The sequence below is a fragment of the Crinia signifera genome, chromosome 5 (genome assembly GCF_055691185.1).
Source record: "Crinia signifera chromosome 5, ASM5569118v1, whole genome shotgun sequence".
Classification (NCBI taxonomy): Eukaryota; Metazoa; Chordata; class Amphibia; order Anura; family Myobatrachidae; genus Crinia; species Crinia signifera.
This window is the reverse complement of record NC_139221.1, coordinates 127,021,370-127,042,693: the sequence shown is the minus strand read 5'-3', so window position 1 is coordinate 127,042,693 and position 21,324 is coordinate 127,021,370. Positions and strand designations below refer to the sequence as shown.

At 44.6% G+C, this 21,324-nt stretch overlaps 2 protein-coding genes across 7 annotated transcripts in view; one reads left to right on the top strand and one right to left on the bottom strand.

Annotated features, from left to right (window-relative positions):
- The window catches only part of LOC146080571 (uncharacterized), a 31,906-nt gene extending 25,833 nt beyond the window's left edge, over positions 1 to 6,073 (bottom strand). The window contains exons 1-2 of one of the 6 annotated variants that reach the window (XM_083188013.1): positions 5,850 to 6,073; positions 3,547 to 3,668 (exon numbers count right to left, since the gene is read on the bottom strand). In XM_083188013.1, coding sequence (XP_083044139.1) covers positions 3,547 to 3,654 — 108 coding nt within the window. In that variant the 5' untranslated portion in view covers positions 3,655 to 3,668; positions 5,850 to 6,073. Of the gene's footprint in view, positions 1 to 3,546; positions 3,669 to 5,771; positions 5,824 to 5,849 lie in introns of those variants that run through there. The other 5 variants (XM_083188014.1, XM_083188016.1, XM_083188015.1 and 2 more) reach the window with 5 other exon arrangements.
- A 44-nt stretch (positions 6,074 to 6,117) lies between these two features.
- Positions 6,118 to 20,013, top strand: PSMG4 (proteasome assembly chaperone 4). The gene is made up of 3 exons (XM_083188018.1): positions 6,118 to 6,357; positions 15,273 to 15,348; positions 17,625 to 20,013. The coding sequence occupies exons 1-3, from the start codon at positions 6,196 to 6,198 to the stop codon at positions 17,744 to 17,746; spliced, it is 360 nt and encodes a 119-aa protein (XP_083044144.1). The 5' UTR covers positions 6,118 to 6,195; the 3' UTR covers positions 17,747 to 20,013.
- Positions 20,014 to 21,324: the final 1,311 nt, after the last annotated feature.

Below are 21,324 nucleotides of genomic sequence, written 5' to 3'. Positions count from 1 at the left end.
GTCTGATTCCTATGACGGTGTTTTAGACTAATTCTGTCTGGCTTCATTTAGAGGTGTATTTTTAAGAATATGACATTTTTTTAATTAAAAATACTTTGGCCCTTATTCTGATCGGTGCGGCTGGATCAGATTATGCGGCCAGGACCGTGCGTGCGAAACCCCGCCTTCCATACGGATCGCCAACTCCGTCCGTACGCGGTAAGAAGCTGGCCGAACGGACCGCACGTGTATTTTTCACGGAATACGCCTCCTCCATCTAAGGGAACCTCCCCCATCATTCGATGGTTGCAGGACCGAGTGCTCCACCAGCTCCCGCAACCTCAGACCACACGGACATTTTTCTGTGCAAAAGCCGGGATCTCGGCGATGTCATATGTCCGCCCCCTACACGTGCGTCACGGCCGCATTACCATACGTACGCCCAGCGTTTGCATGGGAACGCCCATGAAACGCGGGGTGTAAACATATGGTAATGAGCCCAAACAGCCCTTCACGCCCCTCTCCACCCCCTGTTCGGAGTGTTCACATATCATGCGGGATTTGGCCGTACGCCCCGCTCACACATGCGCAGAGACGCCTCTGCACATGCGCAGACACAAAACATCGGCGGCCCGAACGCACGCGGATATATCCGCACCGACCAGAATAAGGGCCTTTATGCTTTCTTTTTATTAATATTTTCTAATAATGTTTATAGAAGGCAGGAGGCAATCAGAATTGGGTGAAGTAATTAACTGATGCCAGGGTGTTTTTTTATTTTTTTAAATAAAATAAAAGACTTGTGCTGACTAAGGAAGCAAGGGGCTGATTCGTGATAGTTTGTAGTAATCCGAATTCGGCCCCAGCCCGATGGTCGGTGTTTGTGCAAGCCCTGGCTGCGAATGGCTTTGGCGAGTTACACACTTGCCGGGCCATTCACTGCGGGGCAGGAGGGGGGTGGGCAAAGGGTGGCTGCAGGGGAACGCAGGCAGGCCAATGCCTGCCAGGGGCTGGTCACTGATGTCACATGACATCAGTGCCTGCCCCCTCTTCCACGGACTACGACAGAAATACAATTTGTAAAGGGGAAGAGAGAAATAATCAGATGGCTGGCAGCCTCCCTTTCAGATGCGAGGGGATGTGTTCGATAACATCCCCTAGCATGTTACTGAGGGGAGTCAGCAGGGGAGGGGGGGCATGGGCGTTAGGCTGGGCGGCATTAAGCAGACAACGACCACTGCTAAGCAAGCGGTCCTGAATCACTGCCGAGTAAGCACTCATTTCTCCATCAAAAACAATTATACTTCTGAAAAAGAGCCAGGAACCAGTTACCCGAGAATCCGACGTAGGTCGCTAACAGGGTCAGAGCCTGGAAAGGGCGCAGTGTAAACAAATGACGTGGCTCCCAATAAAACCCTATGGAGATTGGCTCTCAATGGAGCTTGAAGATCATGTCACTAACCCGGGTTCAGCCTGCAGTGTGAACAAGGTTTCAAGCCACATGAAACCAGTATTCAGTTACCAAGGTCAGACTCAGGTTGTAGGTGGAAAAGGGGTATACGGTGTGTGAGAGGCCAGCCTACCTCTATGTCTGTCTGTTATTAACCAGTTTTGTTTGCCACTGTTGCTTCCATTTGTAAAGAGCAATGGAATTTGTGGCACTATGGCCCTTATTCTGATCGGTGCGGATATTCCCGCATTCTTACGGTGCGGTCCGCACGCCACGGTGTTTTGCCGCGTGCGGCCATCGTCCGTAGAAACGCCCACGTGTCCTCCGCATTCGGACGGACTCACTCTTTAAGAACAGGGCGTGTTTACGGACGACATACAAACCATGCGTGTGCGGGAGAAACACTCAGATTCGGCACGGTATTACAGAGTATTACAGAGTATGCTCGGGAATACCGCATCCGAACGGGAGCCAAGCGGTGCTACCGCACGTAAGCGGAGTATTTACGCCAAACAACCCACTATGAAGTATCTTCTGCTATACATCACATGACCCACTTATTCAATTACCTATCCTCATAAAAAACTGCTTATTTGGAATTGGAATCAATTAGATTCCAATATATCCTTACAAGCATGCCTAACACATGCATTGCACACATTAACCCTTACAGCAATTGAAGTGCAATGGTTTCAATTAAAGCACTGACAAGCGTCCTATTAGTGAGTAATGAGTAAAGGAGTAGATTCTATTGGGTTCAGGTGTTAATGGTTGTAGTCATTAGGCGTACGTTCGCCTACCGCATGAACGAGTGGTGTACGCAAAGCAATAGTACACTTGTGGACACCGCACATTTCTGCCCTTTTTGATCGCGTGCATTCGGAGTGGTTTCCGAATGTACGCCCCCCAACATAAGTGTACTCCCCCGTGTCCGCCCATGTTTCCGCCCCGTTTTGCCCACTTTGAAACTACGCCCATGTGCCATTCCGCATGACGCCCATAATACGCCCATATTTCCCGACTGATTGCGGCCAACAGTTTTGGACGGGATTTTGCCGAACTGGTACGGAGTCTAGGCGTGGCACATGCGCGTTGCGTTCTCCACGCATGCGCAGACGGCGAAAAGACGCGATCCGTAAGAATGCGGTAAAGTCCGCGTCAATCAGAATAAGGGCCTATATCGTTATGCAGTTCAACTTTTATTAAGGAAGAATAATGCTGGCCAGACAAACTGGAGGGATTCACTTGTTTAAGTTGATCTGTGGAAGGATACAGGAGTCTCCCAGGCATTTGGGCAGTATTCAATGCTCCCGATTCACCTTTTTTTCGGCGAATTGGGCTGTTTTCACTCCTTGCGGTGAATCTTTTTCACTGAAAATCTGATTCACCCTATTCAATGTTCACCGAAAGCGAAGAGTGAATGTCGGCCAGTTCTCTGTTTCATGCTCGCTGCAATTCACTGTGTATTTCAATGGGGTTTTCACTGGGATTCGAGAGTGTATTCAATGCTAGGATGGAGAACTGCTTTCAGCATGATTTTCGCCATGATTCACTGTTTTGCATTCGACATCTTTTTAAAGTGAACTGGAAAGTGATCTTTTAAAATAAAGGTTTTTTTTTTTTTGGTGTAAAAAAAAAATAAAGTCAGAATTTTTTTTTCTGTGAAGGGGCATGCTATTTTTATTCATGTGTTTGAAGCACATAAATATATATTTACATTTTTTTTTTTGACACATTCACCAGCAGGGGGCCTGGCCTCATTACATATGCACGGGGAGCAGTGCAAGCATTACATCTCCGTGCCTGCCACCTTCCCCCAGCTCCCTGCGGCGGTTAAAATTCGCTATCAGGGGCAGCGAGCCCCTGTGGCGTTGAATAGGGTGACAGAGAGGGCTGGCACCCAACGCTGCAGCCCTCCGGAACCCTGCGAATGTGCAGCGAATCCTAAACAGGATTCACTGCACATCGTGAAAAAATGCATTGAATACTCCCCATTGTGGGAGAATGGACAAATATTGCACACACAAACATTACATTGGCATCACCAGCTGATCAGATTTGCCAACACATCCAACACTGATTATAATATTTTGATGCTGTAAATACAAAATAATTACCTCTATCACCTGGGAAACGACAGGTTTTTGTGGTACAATCCCCTGGCCATATTTAACAAGGACATCAAGAATCCAAGGGCAGCCAATGGAAATATGAAATGCAGCCATATCTGTTTTATGTCCTGTGTGTATAATGAAGTGGTCATAAATATATTTATACAAGTTTCATTCTTGCCACATCACCCAATATCTGTAAAGTGGAAGAGTTTTGTGGTGGTTCTGAAAAATATAGTTTTCATTACAGAGTATAGCTGTAAGTAAAAGCTGTAAATCAGACACCTTCATGCAAGAGGGACAATACCAAAAAGCAACAACAACAAAAAAGGATATGCAGCATGCCTATATTCTGTGAGCAATCATGTCTGTATCTAGGTATGAAATGATACATTACAGTTTTTTCCAGGAAAGCACTAACATTCCATTTCTTTTGCAGTCACACACTGAATATAGGCACGCTACATATCAATTTAACCCCTTCCGTGGTGGGGTATTTTTTAGGGAGAGCTCCCCACTGGGTGAGTTTTTTTCTGGGGAGAGCTCCCTAAAAACACCCCCACCACTGTGACCCCGGGTCAAGGCAGCGCTGCTGAAGAGTCTATCAGCCGCTGCCCGGCCCCCGGCTGTGTGCGGCGTGACGTTACAAGGTCACGTCGCACACAGCAGGGGGGAAGGAGGCAGGGCTGGGTAGCAGGAGCCAAGCAGCTGCTGATGGCCTGAAGCTGAGTGCGGCACTCAGCTCAGCTGCGCTGCCAGGACGAAGGGAGCGCAGGCAGTGGCACTCCCGAGAATTTTCTGGGTTTGCCAGTCTGCGCACTGGAGCAAAACCTGGAAAATTCTCAGGAGTGCCACTGAAGGGTTTAATCAGCAGAAACTCATGGGGTGTCCTATTCTGTTTTGTAAATATGGCACATTTAAATGGAAAGGTTGCAGGCAAAGACACCCAACGCTACAGTCTTACAGTACTCAAGCATTATATATAATGCGACTTGTATAGTATTGTATAGAAAATAGATCTATGCTGTGACTTTGTCTTTTTTTTTTTTTTCAATACTATTTCTTGTTGGCTCAACTAGGTTTTCACAAACACAATAAACAATAACTTTTCATGAATCTATCTCATAAGACTTCCCATGTAAGAGAGCATTTCCGGACAGTGAATCAACCACATTTAGGTCCAAAATACCATGGTCGACGGTGTCTAGTTAGATGCTTAAACTTAGTCATCTAGATAGACAGTGATAGATGTTTTTCTTGGTGCCTTCCACTTGGTTCCTAATTTACTATCCAAGTGGACATAAAGTTAGGTTATAATCTAACAAGCATGGCGAGTGGAGACTGTGCCCACGGGGCCCTCGGACATTCTGCATTAAAAAAAATACAAAAAACTTGTGTTGACCACGATCCCGAGGATCCTTCACTTGCATCAATATAGCGTCACTATCTATCTAAATGAGGACAAACAAGTTTAGGCATCTAACTAGACACTGGCAACTTGTGGTCGATCTAAACATGGTCAATCCTCTATCCCAGAACCACAAGAGAGTACACTTTTTCTCGCCTGGGGTTCCAGTTTGTAGTTTAGATCTAGTGTAGCGTACCATCTTGCAATACACAATATCGGTCAATGACGTCACCCACCTCCCACTCTGTACATGAAGTTGCTGACGATATTGTCATATTGATCTGCATGTACAGAGGGTATGGATTAAAACCGGACCAGGACAAAACCCCCGGACCAGACATCAAACTCTGCATTTTGGAGCTTGTAGCGTCCGGTCCGGGGGGTGTCCTGTCCGGGGGTGTCCTGTCTGGGGGTTCTGCCTGTGACACCTGTCACCAGGTAGAGGAGGAGGGGTAGAATAATGTCTCCCTGTATGGTCCGGGCATGTAGCAACGGGGAGGCTGTAAACTCCCCTTCCCAATGTCCCTGATGATAGCTATCACAGGGACCCCCCCGGACAAAACAACCCCCAACAGGACACCCCCCGGACCGGATCCTATAAGCACCGGACAGCAGATTTTGATGTCCTGTCCGGCGGTCCGGAGTCTAGTCCGGTCCGGTTTTTACATAGTCCCATGTACAGACGACAGAGGAAGTCATTGATGCACCATTAAGAATATTGACTGTACACATTGGACAATATATATACGTTATCGTTCATCGCCCACCTATTCCTCCCACACAAACCTGCAGCCCCGATCGCCCTCCCCACTGCCACACTGACCTGCAGCTCCCATCGCCCTCCCCACTCCCATAGTGACCCGCAGAAGACAGAGACGAGGCCTATATGTGGCTCTGTCACCTGCGAGGGGCGCTGTCACCAGCAGACACGTTACTATAACCGCCGTTCCCTTTCCTGTCGCTGCGGGGCATAGAGTAGCATCAGATCACCGCTATCCCGCCATGGTGTCACTCACGCTACAGGAGGAACAGCACGCAGATTACGGAGACACTAGTTTTTTTTCCCCAGCATCCTTGTTTACTTCGGGCAAGAAGTTTGTTATCGTGTCTTTTACCCGAGTGCAATATGGCCGCACATAGCTCAATGTAGGCGGGGTTGGCGACCGTATAATGACGTCAGCGGAAGTGGAGTGCCGGGCACACACACTTTGCAGCCAGGTGGGTGTGCGCGCTGCAAAGTGCAAACCATGGAGTCCGCACATCGCCCCATCAGCGTGCACAACTTCAGCGAGAAGATCTGCGATAGACTCATCCACTTTCATGTGATGGGCCTGGAAGACTGCTTCTTCCTGTGGGTCGGTCCCTCAGCCAGTCTGTGCAATCTGGCCGTAGCCATGTGCAGCAGATTTGTGAGTGTCCCTCTCATCTATAGTGACATACAGTGCACACTGCACGGCTTATATGATAATTTTTTGCTGCTTCGTGGAATCCGAACTACGAGGTTCTGGGTACTTATTACGTTGGATAGTTTTGCATAGAGGACTGACTACCATATCATATCAAGACAAACCAGAACCGGACTCGACACCGGTAAGCCAGCCAGGCTCCATTCATCAGGATACGGTCATTAGGTCTACACGAACTAGGTTGACAAGCATTGGGTCGACATGGGTCTAGGTTGACAGGTCATTAGGTCGACACAAGCATTAGGTTGACATGGGCTAGGTTGACCGTCAAAAGGTCTATATGGGTTTTTTCACTGTTTTTTGAGGCAACATGTGCTGACAGGCGGTACTTCATGCCCTACCATCCACTAGGGCAGGCATTCCCAACCACGGTCCTCAAGGCACACCAACAGTGCAGGTTTTAATGATATCCAGGCTTCAGCACAGATGATTTAATCAGAATCCCTGAGATACTAATTAAGTCACCTGTGCTCAAGCCTGGATATCTAGAAAAACTGCACTGTTGGTGTGCCTTGAGGACCGTGGTTGGGGATGCCTGCACTAGGGTGTGGTGGGAGAATAAAATAGTGTGCGGAGCGTAGCGAGGCACCATGCCTGAAACAGTGAGCGAAGCAAGGGGATGCGATGCACTGCAAACTGTGTCCATGTCGACTCTATTGACATCAGGGTAAAAAAAGTGAAAAGCCCCATGTCAAACTTTTGACTTTCAACCTAATGCTTGTGTCGACTTAATGTCCTGTTGACCTAGACACATGTCGACCCAATGATTGTCAACCTAGTTGGTGTAGACCTAACAACCCACACTCGATTCATCATACTTTTTGGAGCTTGTAGCGTCCAGTCTGGGGGATTTGTATATGACAGCTGTCACCTGGGAGAAGGATAGATTACAGCAGGCTTTCCCAACCATGGTCCTCAAGGCACACCAACAGTGCAGGTTTTGTAGATATCCAGGCTTGAACACAGGTGACTTAATGAGTAATTGAGGGATTCTGATTAAACCATCTGTGCTGAAGCCTGGATATCACTAAAACCTGCACTGTTGGTGTGCCTTGAGGACCTTAGTTGGGAATGCCTGGATTACAGCCTCACCGTACGGTACCATACAGTAAGGTTTTAAGGTCGAAACAAGCTGTTTGTGTTTTTTTGCCGATCTACTTTGTTCATAAGTTACTATCCAAGCGGGTGTAGAGTTTTCATTACAATACTGGCCAAAGTATGGCAAGTGGACACTGCATATATACAGTGTCCATGGGGTCCCTTCTGACATTCGACATCAAAATAAGACAATCGACATCAAAATAAGACAAAGACAATCTAGTGTCACTATCTGTCTAAACACAGTCAAAATTAGACATCTAACTAGATCCTGTTGACTATGGTATAGTCAACCTAAACCTGGTCAATCCTCTGTCCCCAAACCATAATTTCTCCCTCGTGACAGGTGTCACAGGCACCCCCTGGGCGGACTCTACAAGCTCCAGAATGGCAGTTTGATGAATGGGACCTGTCTAGTCTGCCATTCCCGGAGTTAAGTCCTGTCCTTGTTTTTACCAATTTTCCACCAGACCTAGGCCTGTAAGTGTCTCTTGCAGGGACACAGCTGCAGTAAGTAAAGTGGCAGCTTATGTTATCACTTAACTTCCAGGTACTGACCTAATGCGCATGCAAGGCCAACAGACTACACATATGCAAGTACGGGTTCACAGAGTTCCACATGATTGCTTTTGGAATGAACTTGTGATATTTTAGCCCATAGGCTAGTTATATTGTTAGTTAAGATGGGGTTAACTACTGGAGTTAAATTGTCCATTTCAGCAGTCCCCATAGGCATCTGAGGGGACTGCTTTTGTAAACCATATAATCTTTTCATATATAACAAGACGTGGCTACCTGTAGAAAACACTGTATATCACATCATATTGATGCTGTACATAGTAATTTTATGATTTAATTCACAAAAACCTGTCTGCAAAGTGGCCCCTCCATTATTCTGTGCAGGTAAGTTTTGTGAAGTGGTTATCATCTTAAAGTTCTGGAACGCCACTGCGCACACACCATACAAACCTATGGGGGCTGCAGCTGCTGTCGGAAATGGCAGCCCCTCTTTCCTAAATTTTGTTGATGCTTAATATTTGCAGATCCCTCTTGTATAGACTTAATCTGTTAATTAATTTGTGTAAATGGTGATGGGGCGTTTTAAGAAAGGAAGAGGCCCGTGTGCAGTAGGGATGGCCATCGTTGCTGTTACCATCGATGGCAAAAGCGCAACTGACCATCGATAGTGCATAACTATCCAATGGATGACCATCAATGTTTTTACATATCGATGGTCATCCATTTTCTTTGATTGGCCTCTGGGCCAATCAAAGTACGGGGGCGGAGATTTGGGATGCCAGGGGCGGAGCTATGCTCCTTTCCCGGCTCCTTGGGTAAAAAGCAAAAACGAAACTATTCGTTTAAGCTTGACATCGATGGTGGTAAACCATCTGGTTCTCCCCCCATCAATGTCAAAACTATTCGACATCGGACATAAACAATCGATAATTTCTAATCGTCGATGGCCTTTCCTAGTTACATAGTAGGTGAGGCTGAATAAAGATTTGCGTCCATCTAGTTTAACCTATGTTTATAGTAGCTGTGCAGCCTCCTCCAGCCGACTTCCCACCTCTGACGCAAAGGTGAATTTACAAGTCAAGCTGCCTGTAGGCAAAATATTACTGATGCACCCCTTTAACAAATGCCTTTAGCATCAGTAAACATGGCTGTTAGAAATAGCCGCAGAGCTATCAGCAGAGTGTTACATTTGGCTCAGTCTCTGCCCCCTGGTACTGAAGCTGAAATCTCCCAGCAGACAGCATATAAACCCTTGACCCTCCAGCTGTTGTTGAACTACACATCCCAGCATGCTCTGTTTGCAAAGTTTTGCTATTTGCCCATGCTAAATATGATGCAGAGCATGCTGGGATGTGTAGTTCAACAACAGCTGGAGTGTCAAGGTTAGCCATCAGGGCTATAAACTGTTATCCCCAACCTCTGCTGCACTTCAAGCATGCTGTGCTGCTGCCAAAAGTTGGCACACCCTAGGCACACGCCACTGGTTTTAGGACTGCTTGTTGGAGATCATGCTTTAGGTGCTTGAGGTATGAGGGCTAATTGATTACCCCCCCCCCCCCCCCCCCCGTAAATCAATTAGTTGTTGTAAATTACTTCAGCTAATTGAATACCGGCTATAGGGTCCAGAGGGTGAATACATATTGGCTCACATTGCATCCTCTAAATCAGTGGTTCCCAACCTTTTTTCTCTCCCGTACCCCTTGATTAGGCTTTTCATTAATAAGTACCCCCTCCTCTCATTTTGAAATATGGACAGTACTTATCCTATGCATGTCCTTATATTAAGGAGTAGTATACAGCTAGGAATCATGCCCTTCTGTGTCTAGACACTGGTTGTGTATTATCTCCAGGATTCCCCCTAACACCGGTAGGATTAATGCCGCTCCTTCCTCCACCTTTGTCAGTGTTGGGCAGATGACTGCTGATGTCTGAGGGCAGCATGGGAAGCTCCCAGTGGATTGCTGGTCAGGCATATGACACAACATGGTTTGTCTCCATGGCAATGGGTCTTCAGCCATCAAAAGACCTTTTCATCGTCCGCCATTACCAATATTATTTTCAAGTACCCCCAACTGGTCTGCAGAGTACCCCCAGGAGTACTAGTACCCCAGGTTGGGAACCACTGCTCTAAATGGTATAGGTGAAGGGTTCCCAATCTTCATCCTCAAAGGTAGAACTTTGATTACCGGCTTTGGCTGACCTATTGCTATGCACTAGCACGCACTTGAGCACAGTGTATTATCCATTACCAGCCTGACGCTGAAGCAATGAGTTCCACATTTTGGAATGCATATGATTTCTGTTACAGACGACAAGCGTTTCTACCTGTGTGTATGTGATCTGATGAGCTAACTTTTATTAGATGTCTGTAATTGCTATACATAGCATACAGTATAATGTTTTTTGATATATCTAAAAAAGTCAAACCATGTCTATTCTACTACTTCCAGTACCTAATTAGAAGTTAGTGGGTTTACCTATACATCCCGCACTGCTATATAGAGGGATCCAGGCCTGGGTCACCAGTGTTTTATGGGGTCTATGATGTGAACCAGTGTTTCTTACAGATGATTCTTGACAAAGATACATAGGAGATTGAAACATCAAATGTCTTAGCGGGTGACACCTGGGTACAACCTGCAGTCCCTTGTGTTTACACATCGCCAGGACAGACTCTGATTGGATCCCCTGTTCCTGCATGTTATTTATTAGTGACTAATAGGTGACCGCATAACAGCCCCATACTGGGGCAACCTCTGGGCTAAGGAAGAGTTATCCTTCAGCACCGCCTTGTGGGGGAAACCATGTCATCAGGATCGCCCTTCCCTCTGGGCTTTAAGCTGTACAGGGAAGGGGGCAATACTTACCAATCAGTATCTGCTTTGTAGACAAAGGGGGATATTCCACTAACAAACAAACATTGGTGTAACAATCTCTCTGTATAAATAGGTCAGTCTAACTATTGACAATGCCAAACATAAGAACACTGAACCAAAAGGGCCTATTGTGTACGTATGATGCACACATTAAGGGAAATACGTTTCTTTCATATAGTAATAAGTGGGCACTAAAATAATCTCCTACCCCATACTCCCTTTGATGGCACATGATCCCTTGATTTCTGCCACACCAATACTTTTTTGGAGGATAAAAATGTCCTGTTATCGAGAAACAACACATGGGATACAGGATAAGTAAACATGTGTTAGTGATGCTCTGAGTAGTGGCAAAGATACAGGTTCTTACTGAATTCCCCAACTTACATGCCTTTGACCTCCACAGTGATGACTGTTAAGCTGGGTACACATATGTACAATTTCATTTTTCTTGCGACCGTTCGTTCGACCGAATACACGTTCGACCGTCCAAAACATACGACCGTTCTGCGCGTACACATATGTACAATTTTACTTGCGACGTCCGATGTACTCCCGTCCAAACAATCGCAAGAAGAAGTATGAGAGACCCTGTAACCCTTTGCCTGCTGTTTTAACTAATGTGTGTTTAATGCCTCACTGCCCAACACTTTAGAGGCATCACTTTAAGACATTAATCAATGTTGAAGTTTTAATAGTGTGTTATGGTGCCCTGCAAAGAGCTTCCAGCACACTCTATTAAAACTTCAACATTGATTAATGTCTTAAAGTGATGCCTCTAAAGTGTTGGGCAGTGAGGCATTAAACACACATTAGTTAAAACAGCAGGCAAAGGGTTACAGGGTCTCTCATAATGCAGCATACCACCGTGCTTTGTCAAACTGTCAAGCATATCGATCGAACATGCATACACACTTCACTTTTGTTCCGATATGGAGCCGTCCTGTCGGATGAAATATTAAGCAGCAAAGAACCTTCGACCGACCGACCCTGGACGGCCAAGAGCGTTTTTGGCCGTTTATCGATCGCACAGCAGCAATTGGGACAGCGTACACACCTATACAATCGAACGGCCGTTTGCCCCCAGATTGGAAGAACGGCCCGACGATTGTATATATGTGTACCTAGCTTTAAGCAGAGCTGGTTTTGTAATCATTATAGTGTCCCTTTTGGCTCAGGCTCTGTCCCCTAAAGCTAGGTACACATATATACAATCGTTGGGCCGTTCTTCCAATCTGGGGGCAAACGGCCGTTCGATTGTATAGGTGTGTACGCTGTCCCAATTGCTGCTGTGCGATCGATAAACGGCCAAAAACGCTCTTGGCCGTCCAGGGTCGGTCGGTCGAAGGTTCTTTGCTGCTTAATATTTCATCCGACAGGACGGCTCCATATCGGAACAAAAGTGAAGTGTGTACGCATGTTCGATCGATATGCTTGACAGTTTGACAAAGCACGGTGGTATGCTGCATTATGAGAGACCCTGTAACCCTTTGCCTGCTGTTTTAACTAATGTGTGTTTAATGCCTCACTGCCCAACACTTTAGAGGCATCACTTTAAGACATTAATCAATGTTGAAGTTTTAATAGAGTGTGCTGGAAGCTCTTTGCAGGGCACCATAACACACTATTAAAACTTCAACATTGATTAATGTCTTAAAGTGATGCCTCTAAAGTGTTGGGCAGTGAGGCATTAAACACACATTAGTTAAAACAGCAGGCAAAGGGTTACAGGGTCTCTCATACTTCTTCTTGCGATTGTTTGGACGGGAGTACATCGGACGTCGCAAGTAAAATTGTACATATATGTACGCGCAGAACGGTCGTATGTTTTGGACGGTCGAACGTGTATTCGGTCGAACGAACGGTCGCAAGAAAAATGAAATTGTACATATGTGTACCCAGCTTAATCCTGAAGCTGTAGCCTCCCAGCAGAAGGCAAATAGGCAGTTATCCCTAACCTCTCCCACACCTTGTGCATGCAATTAGCCACCTACAACCTCTTCAGAGGCTTCAGTGTGTGGAGGGTGGTACCCTTCTGTGCTGCCCACAGAAGGTGGCACCCCTAGGCATATGCCTCACATGAATAATGGGGAAAAAAGCCATGATTTCTGCTGTCACTGCAAGACTTCGGAGGGATAAGTCTTAAAAAATGGGTGCAGCATGTGTGGTGTGGACCCCCTGGACTTAGGGGCCTGTGTGTACTGCACACCTTGTTTCATGGTCCCTGGCTGGCGCTAACCTACCAGGCGGTGTGCGGTCCAGGGAACGAGGCTCCTGGTAAAGCGCCAATTTGGGCAGTTAGGACGCCTCTGCCCAGTGCCGGTCATCGCAGGCCAGCCTAATGCTTGCAGTACATCGCTGTCCCCTGTTGCTGTGAAGAAGGATGCTGATGGACCATGGCTGGCAGGGTTAAGGCAAATATGCTTAACTGTGTCATCGGGATTTCCTCCTTCGGTGTGCTGGCATCCTCACCACCAGTCATTCCTATGTATTCCGTAATTATGCGTATTGATAAAGCAAAAAATATTCGTGCTTAAAAAAATAAATAAATAGCGCTACACGCTAGTCCTGTTATAAAGATTACCCATGTGGTTCTCAACTCCAACCCTCAAGTATTCTCAATAGGTCATGTTTTGTGGATTGACGCAAACTGGTGGGATTAGTACTGCCAAATACTGTGGATGACCTCTCCTGTGCATGATAAGAGATCCACAAAACATGAACCGTTGGGGGTAGTTGGGACTCCCTGAAGTAGACTGTAAACAGATTTAGTGTCTTAAATGTATTCAACGATCATTTAAATTTATAAAAAGTATATCGAAATATACAAAAACCCCAATGGAAATATAAGACCATAATTGCTGATGTAAAACAGATGCGCCTGTGGATACATCTCAAACCTCCCTTCTAGATCTCCAAGTTGTCCTCTCGGTTTGGCTTGCTGCATTTACATCATATTGGCCAGGCATAGAATAGATTATTTCCGTTTCTAAAACTCTACCATTACAATCCTGCTTTTAAGACTACATGCTTGAGTCCAAGTGGTTGAGTCAAATTGACTGCAATACTTATTAATTAACCTATGCCCCAACATGGATATCCTTAATACCTGAACTGTAATTTCAGAGTTTGGGAAACTATGGATTAGTGAATTGTTTGGTCTTTGTTGCCATCTACTGAATTTTCCAAAAATAAATACAGTATTATTTATTACGTTTCTTATATAACGCAGCATATTCTGTTGCGCTTTACAAAGGAGACAGTGATACAACAAATAGGGTATTTACAGACAGTCAAAATCTAGTAGAGCCCTAGACATACTATTAACATATTTTTACTACTGCAATAGTTCTCAAATAGTATTTTGGCTTTATTTTACTCCTCAATCTCCTTAGTGCCAGATGTATCAAGCTTCAGAAAGTGATCAAATGAGTGATAAACAACCAGCTCCTATCTGTCATTTTTCAAACCCAGCCTGTAACATTGCAGGTAGGAGCTGATAGGCTGGCTGTTTATCACTCATTTGATCACTTTCTGAATCTTGATACATCTGGTCTTTAATGAGGTTCTCCTACACCTGTCTTCACCTCTCTTCTGATAGTCATGTGGTTTCCACCATAGCTGTTGCAACGCACTTGCCAACACCACACAGATATTCATTTTTTTAATTATAAAGCAATATTAACCCTTTCAGTGCCAACATTGCTGTGAGAGCCTCAAAATATCTGCTAAAAATGCCTGCATCACTGACAAGTTTAGTTAAATATTGCACCAAACAGTCACCGTGAGCGATGATGGCATTTAACAGATATTTTTAGGATCTTTCACAGTAATGTTGGAACTCAAAGGGGTTTAATAGAAAAGTTTTGCTTGGCAATTTTCTAACCAATTTTGACAAATTCCCTTGCCACTCAAAGGGTTAAAACCAGAATTATAATGATTATTTGAATATATATTTTGATAACCTGACTGCAGTAAAGGGATTTAGTTTGCAATTAAATTATTGTTCACATATAATCCTTATGGCAGATGTCAATTTCAAAAAAATGTTGTGTCACAAGTTCAGCAGGATGCCGGCCAAACTCGGATGTTTTTGTAAAGAGGCAGTCCTTTACAAGGCTTGGTTTTGCCTTGTGGTTTCCCCTTTAAAAATGGTCCAAGTTCAACCAGCATCCCTCACTGGCAGATCATTAGCCAATAAGGGCGGGATTTAATATCACGTTTGTTGTGGATCACTATGTTCTCTTCCTTATGATTTATTGACTCATTTGAAGTCCTTTTGAAAAAGAAAATGTGCTCGTACAAGGCTTTTTTTTTTTTTTTTACACGATCATTCACTTTTTTTTTTTTGCTTGTTCATTCCAGGACTCTGTACCATTGTCTACATTGATTCTTGGTGACAAATCTGACACCACTTCAACTTCTTTTGCACAGAGGCTAGGTCTGTATTAATTACTGCTATATTTTAGTGTTGTCAACATCATTCAATCTCTTTGTGTACTTTCTCTTCCCCCCCCCCCCCCCCCCCCCAGTTTCTTCTGTGATCTGGAGATGCTCTCCTCAATCAATCTAGTAAGGTGCTGTCAAGCAACTCCAAGCTGCTGTATCCGATATACTACCTTAATAGGAATGAGGCGGGCAATTTTTATTAGTTTATTAATTATATACTAATAACATAACAAAACAACCATGAAGAGAAAAAAGGTGCAAATCAAAAAAGGTGAATGCTCACAGGCATCATAAATAAATCGAATATTAAGTAATATATTAAATGTAGTAGCCAAATAGAACTCCGGTATTGATCAGAAACAAAAGGAGAGAAAAATGTGGAGAAGAAACCGAGAAAGTACTGAATCGACCAGCCAGGAGAGGAGAAAGGAAAGTGAGTGAGAGAAAAAAAATTGGTACTTGTTTCCTAGCAGGGCACCCAGATTTCTTAGTATGCAAACGTAGTGAAATCGCATCGCATGGTACATTTTTGCTGTGCAATGCGATTTCACGCCCCCTTTCAGTCAAAACTCCAGAGGCACCAAAACAGAAGCTGCACGTGACCAGGAGCAGTGTGGAAGGAGCAGTCAGTAGATCTGGAGCATCGTGTCTGTTTGGTAAGTACTTTTAATGCGTTTTTTTTTAGCTTTGCAGGTCCTTGGATCTGGCGCCGGGTGGGATCATGGGGGGGAGGATAATGTGCAGGGTGCAACTCTCCCTTGGGATTCCATGATTCCCATAGATGGAGAGTAGAATCTGTTCCTAAAACCCCACCAGTATCAATGCCACCCAGAAGCGTGGCGAGCGGCGGCAGAGCGCATCCTCCGACCTTTTCATACCCCCACTATCCACGTCAGCGTGGAGTTGATTTTATATAGTGTGGTGAGCCCTGGAGCCCAAAGCGTGGCTAGCGAATGCGGATTACTTTACATGTATTCTGCGTGCGCTCGCCACACTATATAAAATCAACTCCACGCTGACGTGGATAGTGGGGGTATGAAAAGGTCAGAGGACGCGTTCCGCCACCCCTCCCAGGGCTCCCGACGTTTCGGGGCGGCGTTGATACTGGGGGTGACGCAAAACGATGGCATAGGTGATTACAATTGTAAACACCCATCTCGTGGGTGCTTGTACAATGAAATATCGCATCGCATTTGGTGAACTGGGATCGGATTCGATATTTCATTGTATAAGCACTCTTGTGCACTTTAGATGAACATCGCATGCTACTATTACGTGTGCGATTTCACTACAGAGCATAGCCCAGTAAGCATTTAGCCTACTGGATGCCCTGCTAGGAAACAAGTACCGAATAAACATTACATTCACCTAAAGAAGCATTTGAAATGTTAAACAGGGTACATAGCTTACTAATTGGCATCCCTTACTGGTGACTCAGAATATCTAGACTCAAGCCAATGGCCCCATTTACAATGAAATCTGGATTCCGCCTTACGAGTAACAGCTACATATTATTCATGTTGAACAATAAGGTTAATCAATGACAACCAAGCTGGAGCCTCCGGTCCCTCAGGGGCAATCAATGCCCAAGCAATAGAGACCTTTGCCAGAGCACATATAGAAAAGTCATCATCAAGTTTTCCAAGACCACAGCTCCCTGGGTTGAGTATAGAATATTTTATTTATTAACAGTTTCTTATATAGCGCACACATATTCCGCAGCGCTTTACAGAGAATATTTAAACATTCACATCAGTCCCTGCCCCAGTGGAGCTTACAATCTATATTCCCTACCACATATACACGCACACAGACATTCTAGGGTTAATTTTGTTGGGAGCCAATTAGTCTGCCAGTAAGGAAACCCACGCAAGCATGGGGAGAATATACAAACTCTGCACAGTTAGAGCCATGGTGGGAATCGAACCCATGACCTCAGCGCTGTGAGGTAGTAATGCTAACCATTACACCATCCGTACTGCCCCAATAGATCCAGAAATACCCAGTGTAGACAAAATTGTCTTCACTCGGTCACTGTCAGTGGTTTTACTTTCAAGTCTTAACTTATTTTCAGAAGTAACTCTTTTAAATTCAAGATGTCCATATTAGTACCAACGTCTAGTTTTCTGTAGTAACTCACACTTCTGTATAACTTGGCTGTATGTTATTGCCCGTAGGATGCCTGCAGAGGCAGGCACAATAAGTGTGTATCTAATTTTTGCCTTTCTTCAGAAACAAATGATGTTTGTTTTTCTTTATAACTTCAAGCCATGAAAACTAAGAAACAAGTGTTTGCTAGCATCAACATCCCAAGCAATGACAGCCAGCTTATGCTACTGATCGAGAAGAGGATCAAGGAAGAGATGGAATCCTTTCCTGAAAAGTTTTAAATAGCCCTGTCTCAGAGGATGAGTATGGCTGCTTGGGCTGGCCCTACAGCAGCCATGGTTACTGGAAACCAGCACACAGGACATTATACTCCAATGGACTGCTGGCATATAAACATGTGGAAGGTGATTGGGTATTAAGACCCAACTTCACAGCATTTGCCTCTATTACCAGATTTCAGGGTAATTGGGCATTTAAAAATTTTTTTTTTACTTTATGCAAATAACTAATGCTATTTAATGTATGGACTGTTTGGTACTTCTGTTCTATTGTTCCAATATCAGAATAAACTTTTTTTTCCTATGGTTTAAAGCAGTGACCTGTTTGGTGTTCCAGACAGATGTGACATTTGTTGGATGAATACACAAAAACTGACCTCCATTCTAGATAATCCATGTTAGTCAATATCATAGTGCTGGTCAGATAGGGAAAGAAAGGACATTTTCCTGTGCTCTACCTTCTGACCTTCAGCATTCGACTTTTTATACATTGTCAAATTCTTAAGCCATGTACACGATTAGATCTGGCCAGGTCATTTTTTACTAGATCGTCAAAATTGCCCTGCAAGTTAGCGAGAATGTGTACGCTGCGGACAATAGAGATCCACGGTGTCGCTATCGCCCAGCAGGATAGAGAGTGTAGGCAAGGCAATTTTGACTAAGCCGTGTGTTTGACCTATGGCCAAATCGGCCTAGTCGGCCTGTAGACCTTAGCTATGTTGACCTATTTCAGGTGTCAACTTAAGTCCTGTTGACCTTCAGTGGTTGACTCGATGCTTGTCAACCTAATGACCGTATCTCCCACAGTTTATGAAGTCCCAACCACAGTCCTCAAGGCACACCAACAGTGCAGGTTTTAAGGTGGCCATACACATGCAGATTTATCTGCAGATCTAGCTGGTTGGAACAAAAACCTGGTTATGGATGAGAGAAAATTACAGTTGACCATTTGCTTGGAAATGCTGGAAAACTGACAAACTGTCACTCATCCATAACCATGTTTTTGTTCCAACCAGCCAGATCGGAAGATAAATTTTACTAGTGTATGGGCACCTTTAGTGATATCCAGGCTTCAGCACAGATGGTTTAATCAGAATCCCTCAGATACTAACTAATATCCCTTTCAGACATATGCGAAAATCCCGGGTTTTTTCACATAAATGCGCCCAAACCCGGGACTAGCGTATGTCTGAAAGGGTATACCCGGGATTTCACTCCCGGATACTGAGCACCTGCAATTGACCAGGTATTTAACTCCCAGGTATAATACCCGACTTATGTCTGAATGGGTTTACCCGGGTTTTTCAGTTTTAAACATGTGATGTTGCTTTTTTTTATACTGCCGGAGCGTGTCCCATTTTAATGATGAAACACTGAAATGCTTGAAAAGCCTGGCTTATGTGTGAAAGGGGTATACCCAGGTTTTTCCTGGATTTGAGGTGTAGTGTGAAAGGGGGTCTGTTACTAAAATCCCGGGAGTGACCTAGGTTGAAAATCCTGGTTAAACCTGGCCAAAATCCCGGGTAGAATGTCTCAAAGGGGTATCAGTCACCTGTGCTGAAGCCTGGATATCTACAAAACCTGCACTGTTGGTGTGCCTTAAAGGACCGTGGTTGGGAATACCTGTTCTAGGAGGTAGGCCTCTATCAGGTGAAACTTTTGGGAGCATTAAAAAAATATGGGATGTTATGAGTTGGTAATTGCACTTTACCATATGCAGTGGCGATTGCTTCCGCTTAAAAATGATGAAATTGAAGCCAGCAGTGGGGTGCCAAAGTCCTCACTAGTAATACAGTGTCCATTTAATTAAATCACTGAAGGAAGACATTTTCAACACCAGTCTTAAAGGACCTCCAACTGGTCATGGCTTGTCATGCAAAAATGAGTAACTACTTATCTGGATAGGCTCAAGTTATACATCTTAAGGAAAACATATACTTATACTATTTGACAGTTTCACATGATTTCAACTCATCTGGCCGATAATTTGTGTGAAAAGTGCAAAATCAATTTGTGTTTTAACCCCGGATTCCATCTGCACAGAGAGATCACCATATCTGCCACAAGGATTTGTCTAATCCTGTGGCAGTAAATGGCATTGCATATGATGCATTATATGCAAAAGGAGCATATACGGCGTATCACAAGTGATCCTGCTGCCCAGGAACTCAGAGGGTAATAACATCTGATAGGGGCTTTTAATGTATGTGTATGTTTCTGCACTGTCCCAGCAATAAAAACTATCATTTATGGTGAATGCTGTATGCTTCCCTTATTCTGGCAAACAGTTCAGATTGAGTGCCAGCATTAGATATGCAAAATATAGGCTTAAAATGCCAATGTCACTCACATTTGTTATATAAATTCTAATTAAAAAAATGGGTACTTGTTTCCTAGCACAGCGCCCGTCGTGGGTCATCGCATACCTTAAGTTAAGGTATGCGATGGACGCAACCGACGCGATTTTAGGGCTATTTTTAGCCTTTTCCCCGACAAAAAATTGCGTCCATCGCATGCCTTAACTTAAGGTATGCGATGCGACCGACGCAATTTAATATTGAATGCATTGTATTCAACGTTAAATTCCTATGTAAAATTTTACATAAGGAACAATGTTAAATGGCCCAATGGACCCGATTTGATTGTATACCCACCCTGATGGGTAATTTGTATGTAAAATGCCCCCCCCCCCATCGTTAACGTCACCCCACGATGAATGCCAACCCGAAGCGTGGCGAGCGGCGGCGGTACACGTCCTCCGACATTTTCATACCCCTACTATCCACGTCGGCGTGGAGTTTATTATATATAGTGTGGCGAGCCCCACTATACGGGGACGTGTAATACCTGTGAAGTTATGTACGTCTGCTCACCACGCTTCAGGCTCGGTGGCTCGCCACGCTATATAAAATCAGCTCCACGCCGACATGAATAGTGGGGGTATGAAAAGGTCGGAGGACGCATACCGCGGCCTCGCCATGCTTCGGCTCGGCGTTAATCGTTGGGTGGCGTTAACAGTGGGGGGGGGGGGGGGGCATTTGACCCATCAGGGTGGGGATACAATGAAAATTGGGGTCTGAGGGGCATTTAACAATGAGGCCAATGTAAAATCGGTTCTCAGGGACCATTTTACATTGGTTCCAATGTAAAAATCGTGTCCATCGCTTGCGATTTGGTTGCATGCGATTGACGTGATTTTTTAGGTCCCGATGGATACAATTTTTATCGTTGGCGCCGTGCTAGGAAACAAGTACCAAAAAATGTTGTGTAAGAAAAAAAAAAAGATTATATATCCTATATAAGGTAAACATTACAGGTCATTATTATGTTTAATAAAACTTTGCGTGGCAATTTTTACACCTATTTTGACAAATTCACTTGGCACTCAAAGGGTTAAACAACCAAATAGTCATATGGTGCATTATTCAAATGCTTTAGTACACATCTTATTTACAAACCGTGAGATGATAGTCCTTAGCCACATCTATTCTAATTCCAGCTAACTAGAGATCCCCCTTCTATAACAGAATGGTCATCAATCAGTGGCGTAACAATAGCCTTGTGGTGATGGGGAGGTGCTG

Bases quoted from the DNA above. Each gene is read 5' to 3' on its own strand.
- PSMG4 (XM_083188018.1), top strand. From the start codon at position 6,196: ATGGAGTCCGCACATCGCCCCATCAGCGTGCACAACTTCAGCGAGAAG. The intron at 6,358-15,272 runs GTGAGTGTCCCT...TGTTCATTCCAG, and splicing joins TAGCCATGTGCAGCAGATTT to GACTCTGTACCATTGTCTAC. The intron at 15,349-17,624 runs GTCTGTATTAAT...TATAACTTCAAG, and splicing joins TTCTTTTGCACAGAGGCTAG to CCATGAAAACTAAGAAACAA.